The 6,579-nt window shown below is 42.7% G+C and overlaps 1 protein-coding gene across 1 annotated transcript in view; it reads left to right on the top strand.

Annotated features, from left to right (window-relative positions):
* Positions 1–5,434: 5,434 nt before the first annotated feature.
* The window catches only part of T265_11654 (hypothetical protein), a gene marked incomplete at both ends in the record, with an annotated part of 3,722 nt that continues 2,577 nt past the window's right edge, over positions 5,435–6,579 (top strand). Inside the window, one exon of the mRNA XM_009178365.1 lies at positions 5,435–5,457. Within this exon, the coding sequence (XP_009176629.1) occupies positions 5,435–5,457 (23 nt within the window). The remainder of the gene's footprint in view (positions 5,458–6,579) is intronic.

The raw sequence follows: 6,579 nt of genomic DNA, 5'->3' as shown, positions 1-6,579 counted from the left end.
CCGATTGAAGATGGCTTTTCCCCGTTTTTCGTCAATATGAATTGGAGCAGGACAGGGCCGGAGAACCCAGGGAGCTATGAGCATTTCTTCAACCCAGGTGGATATTTTATTCGCTTCATCTACAAGAAGGACTTTTGTTTTCTTTTTTATCACCACCTACTTTTGGCACCTACGTTTTGCTTAAAAACGGACTAAAAATATTCTTTGACATTCTTATCAAAATGAGTATTTTGGGATGCCTTTAAATACAACTGGGCATTTAAATAAACTAGTTTTTCATCGACTTTGGAGAGTGCACAGTTTGGTTGGTAGCGTTTTTTCAAACAGCCTACTTTGAACATGCGGCATTTTACAAGGACATGAGCACGAATGTGAATATTATTTTCTTATTAAATCACCCATCAGATTGCTGAAATCTCTTCGACAGCCCACGAGCGATTTCGTCCTTCTAGGGGGCCATCCGGTAGGCACAATCCCCGAGTTTCCTTCAACCTTTCAACAAGTTTGATTACACTGTGTTTTCTATCAGATTCCGTATCTATGCACAACGGTATTTCACGTTGTCAAACTCAGGCAGCAATAATCTGAATCAGCTGAACTGCAAAACGCTAATCAACAAGCGGATTATATTGAAACATGAAAAATGGTTTTTGAAACGTTTCCGCCACTGCCCATCGCTTATACAATATCCTCGTCCGCAATCGGCGTTTCAGTTTCAGAATTAGCTAAGTTTCCTACTGCTTCATTTAGTTAAACCGAGTTCCCGTGTGACCAGGCTTGGATAGATGCCTCGCCAATTTAAAGGCCAGAGGAGATATGCACAAAAGGCGAACCAACTTCAGAGCAATCAAAACAGATGTCACACGTCAGAACTTTTTTTTAATGTTTCACTTCAGTTGCTGTTCTCTCTGTTTAAAAGCTTGCCATCTTCATGTAAAGATCTAGGTTCGCCAGGTTCGTCGAAACGCTGTATCCTTTTGAATACTCAATAAACTATATTCGGTTACTGAAGGACCCAATGCGCAAACCTTTAATGGTGCAGACTCTATTGCCCAAGACGAAATCGGTAGACTTACTTCCGTTAAGCAAAACAAAGGAAATTGTTACGAGACACCCCGGTCGTCAACTGAACGTTATAGCACGTTTCATTTATTTGCACTGATCCAGTTCATTGTTTAACGTCATTCCATCAACCATATTGCCCTCTCAGCCACGGGCTGGCTGGGAGACGGAAAACGCTAAATTTGCGCACGTTGTTGATCCACAGACGGAACCCACTGCTTCTCATTAGCTCATTATTTAACGTCATTCCATCAATCATATTGCCTCTTAACCACGGGCTGGCTGGGAAATGGAAAAATAACTAAATTTGCTCACGTTTGCTCCACTGTCGGAATGTAGCTAAAGTGTGTACCCCTAAAACCTGCGCCGTGTTGATAGATCTGATCGTCACTGGTTAGGTTCTGTCAACTACGTATTGCGAAGTGGATTTAAAATTTCCCTTAAGGAGTCGGATGCTTCAAAAATGTCATATGCGTCAACTGACACACAGCCTCCTTAAGTTCAGGTAAACAATCTAATTGTTTGCAGGTAACTGAACTAACTGATGGGCGCAGAAAATTAAAGGTAGAAAAACAATCGCTGGTTCGGCGGCCGTTCACTCCAGCGCCAAGCGCCTGTTGCATAATCAAATGACTAATCTTCTTCGGCGAGGATTTCAAACGGTTCCGATCTTCTTTAGTGCAACAAACCAGAAGTACACATTGTTTATGGATGTGTGTCCAGAAATTGAGGCTTCTGCTCACATATTTTCCCGGACAACGGTTAATCCAATCTGCTTTCGAAACCCTGAGTTTGTCCTTTGCGACCTGGAGTGGAAGTGATAAATCTCTTCGGAATTTGTGGACGAAAGGCCGTAACGGTAAACAAATCTGTGCAGTTTGGAGCCAGTGAAGAACTGAATAATGTAAACATGTGACGAGTTTTGATGTGTAAAGACCAGAATGAATAACTTTAAGTGAATTCCCTAATGCACCTTGGGGGGTGGGGATCGTCACACACAACCTATGTGATGGACATTTCTCATCGTTCTATTAGTTTGTAACCCTTACCAAAGTGTCGCATCATGAAAGTGAGAAAGCGCTTTTTGAAAAATGCAAATGCAATATCTTTGCTTTTTGGATAAGCGCTGCCAGTCGACTTCAGACTGACAAATGATGTTCCCCATTAACTTTCAAATCCACATTTCAAATGTCACAAGCAGTATTATAAGGCAAAATCGACCGTAGCTGAATATTTTTCAGTAATTTTTTGCACCTAGACCATCTCACTTTGAAGAGACGGAAGTTTTTGTTCCCATCTTCCACACTTTTTGAAACCTCACGGGCCTAGTTTACCGTCTGTTGCAGCATCCTCAGCATTGTCGAAGTACTCAGAGATCCAAACGTTTGACGCTGTCTACTGGGCATCCGCTTCAAGCAGACTTATTTCTCTTCCTGTTTATGGAACCAATTAACCTTCAGTACTTAGACCTTAACGCCGGAAGTCTATCGAAGAACTAAAATGCTACAGAGTAGACTTCGCTGCACTCAGGGCACTTTTCACAGCCTATCATAGTCAACTACAATATACCGGTTTTCGCCACATTTTAAAAGTGACAGAAACAGAAGAATATCGATATGAATACTATGTTGGATCTGCATTTTCTAACTACGTCGATAGGAGAACGATGAGCGGGCCTTCAACTTGCTGGCAATGACCATCCGATTCTGACTGCTTGGAACAATGTTCGTCACACTTAGCAAGGCCTGTGCCCAGAAAATCGAACGACTCTTTGAGGAAGGCATCTACGATGCACTTTTGTTGGTCAATAACAAGCACCGTTACCCTTGGTGTTTTCGATTTGACGGGCATGCCGATACCCTTCGAAGATATTCGATTTCTTTGAAATAACATCAGCAAATGGGAACTGTAGAAACAGTCACTCAAAGCAATTAGAGTCACCCTGAACCAAGAAAATAAGCAAGGGGAAGCCTGAATTCCGGGAGTGCCAAATACAGGATAGTGGATAGCTAAATGCTAAACGCATCAGGAACCCGGCGGATGCCGACGAGGGTGTCACCAGACCACTCTGCAGCTGAGCTTTTTACGCCCTCGGAATAGTTCGGCTCTGAGAACTAGCCGTTTTAGCTTGCCTTTTGGTCGGACGGAACTGGTTTGTTGCGCTACTCTTCAAGATAATCAATCGTCCATTTGCTTGAAATGTAGCATACCTGTTTGCGATACTTCTGGCCGCGGTCAATTAAGAAGTAAAGTATCGCAGACATTGAATGCGTGGTCTGATCACGCAAAGCCAACAACGAGAGTGCGACACAAGGAACGATCTCTTTCGAGGCTGTGCTTGCTGAGATTACCAGAAAGTCGAACAAGGAATACTTTCCGTTGTGCTTATCTCCGTGAGCAGAAGAAATGCATATAGATACTCAGGTTATCGCCCGAATTTCATAGCTGTTATGGAACAGAGTTGAGATATAATGAAACACCCAGGAATAAGCATGATGTCAAGATGACCATTGGGTTTTTCAGATTTTGCCCCCATTTGGAAAGCTACTGTACCGTGTGTAATTAAGCAGCATTTTAAAAGAAACCTACTTTGTTGCGATGATCTTTGCATTATGAAGTTGTGAGTTAATTTATTTCAAAACAGTCAGCTGTCAAAACACCACGTACCTAGTGCACTACCCTTGAAAGAAAGAACGCTTTTGCTGCGGAGTTTTTTATTAGAGAAACATCACCTAAACAATTAGACTATTGGACAGGGAAGTAAAACTCTCAAATGCATCTTGTCTACAAAACTGAATATCCATCTTCTCCTTGAACGCGTCCTCTTGAACATTCCTGGGTATTCATTGACTGTCGCTCAAACGCAAGCAAATGCTACAAACCGACTCCACCAATTCCTTAAAAGATCTCACTTTTCAAGAGACGTAAAGTGGATTTACGAGAAGACACTACTCGCATGCCTCATCAGTAGTATCCACCGTTACACGCTTATACAATCTGATCGCGAAATATTTGAGCACGAAACTGACGGTGCAATATGAAAATTATCTACTTTTTTGTATCCTTCGACAGAATTGTAAGGCGAACCCAAAGCGTGGGTCAATCCATGCCCTACGTTAAATCGTGGGTGGCCGTCTATTCGTTAGGCCTGCACTGAGCCTGCCAGACTACGCGATAAGGAGAAGTCAGAGAACTCGGGACATTGCTGTATTGTAAATATGGTCCTTCACTTGCTCGTTCTGTAGAGCTAATGGTGGTGTTCCGGGCGTGAAGGTCGTTCACTTGTTCGTTCTGTACAGCCAATGACGGTGTTCCGGTCGTGAACAATTTCAGCCCCACTCAACTGGTTTTATGTTGCTAAGCCGTGGTTGGTGAGCTCTGCCAACTCACCAGTTTTCCGAAAGTGTCGTACCGATGGTGACTTTGGGGACGTGTCACTCTCTGCACATGAACTTTTCCATGACTGGGTGCGACTTGACACTTTAAGAATGAAAAACGATGATGTATTCAACGTTGATATTAAAATCATGCTAATAGTTGTGGCTTAGACGCACCTTGAGCAACTTCAATAATGCCAGAGCCAACCATAACCGTTACGTATGCAGCAATAATGCCGAACTCGAAATCGATCACCTAGTTGATCAAGATGCCAAATGATACGGGAGAAGCATTCAGGTCATCTGAACACTACTCTTTAGTCGCAGACAAAGTCATTTCGCAAGTGTCATAAAACCGCACTTTTGAGGCAGATTTTCTAGCATTAACCATAAGACAACATTTTACGGTAAATCGATCTTCCCAAGTCTTGATTTGGTTTCGGTTGACTGTAATGCTCTAACCCCAATCTCATGTTAGCTAGAATTCAACAATAATCGCCTTGCCACAGCAACCTCATGCCATGGAGGCTACAAAGCCGGAGTTCCGCATTCAGTCAATGTAAGATAATGCGAGTCATCGGGACAAACTTCGAACTATGCCGCGACGTTTGCCACAGCTGGTTCTACACTTGTTTGCCACAGATTGCTTGATGAACACATGAGTCTGTCGTGACCCTCCTGCGCCACAGGAGTTCGTGCTTCCGCAATACGAACATCTACCACTAAATTAGCTGAGAATAACTGAGGTCGATCGAGATGGCGAGATGGCCCAAGTGGTTGGAGCGCGAATTTACTAACCGGAAGGTTCGTGGATCGAATCCGATTTCCGCCTCTCGACTTCCCCTGTCTAGGCTTGGACAACCTGGCAATATCGCAGCCCTCGTGCTTCCTTCGGGTAGCATGGCAGCTAGGCACCGGAAGGGTGCTACAGCTGAACGAGGCCGATCGATCCACTGCAAATTTAGCACATAGTGTGGGCGTGATGGGTATGTAAAATGTGGGTACATGCTACGAAAAGGTACGTATTAGGTTCCCGTTATGTTGTCTTTTTCGTTACTGGTTCATACAAAGTTCGACCAAACATTTTGTGGAGATTAATTCACAGCTCCTCAACTTTCATGAAGAAAATATACCAAACTTAAATTGTCACTTGGTCTTTGAAGCTAGATGATTATGGGTGGTAGATTTCCAGAGGACTTTAAATATTCCATCCAACTGTATGTGAACCTGGTCTTGTTAAGTTAAGTTGCAAGTTAGACTGTCAGCAACTACTCTTATCAGAATTGTCTCTGGTTGGGTGTCAACTATTCTTGCAGACACGAAATATGGAGATATAATTTTGTACACACGTTGCAAACATACCAGAATAAAATGCCGGGGAATGTCTTTGACACCTGTCGCTTGGTTTCAGAGATATCGTCTTTGAATTATACCATGCAGTCAAAACTGACCATAAGAACTGCGTTGCTCGTCATGCTAAAAAGATTTAAGCAATCGAGCGACCGTGTAAACGTGTGCAAATCCTTAGAAGTGACGAATTTCTAAACGTTTATTAGGTAGCCCCAATTAACCGGTCATTCATCTAACGGTACACAAAGACTGATCTATCAGTGGTTTTGTTTTGATGGGTATATACAAGATCTTTAAACGGTTCTAAAGTGTAATCAGTGTGGGTACAAATGTATTTTTTTCAAATCTCATCTCAAGCAAGAAACTGTGGGGGAAATTCACAACAATCTTGAGTTTCCAATAACAAAAACGGTCTGGCTAAACTAAAAGAGAAGAACAAATTAACATAGCCACGTTTTGTATTGCTTTTAACGATTCACTGAGGAAAAGTGTCCTTATAATGCTTTGCAAACAATCCCTGAGAAATCGTTTCCCGATTTCTTATATTTCCATGCATACATGATCCACGACCGTCACGTGATCCGTAAATCCAGCAGATCGAGTTTTCGAGCCTCTAAATAAACCAACAGTGTTGCTCCAAGGACGAGTAGGGAAAATAAAACGGAGTGTTTTCGCACACCTCTCTGCCCGGCCGAATTATGGAGTTCCGTTCTATCCAGCTGTCGATGGGGAAAATACAAATTATAGACTTGTATACTAGCTCGGTATTCATAATACAAGTATCACATAC

Source organism: Opisthorchis viverrini (genome assembly GCF_000715545.1).
Source record: "Opisthorchis viverrini unplaced genomic scaffold opera_v5_538, whole genome shotgun sequence".
Taxonomy (NCBI): Eukaryota; Metazoa; Platyhelminthes; class Trematoda; order Opisthorchiida; family Opisthorchiidae; genus Opisthorchis; species Opisthorchis viverrini.
Note: the sequence above shows the minus strand (reverse complement) of the source record. Positions and strands in the feature narration are given on the sequence as shown.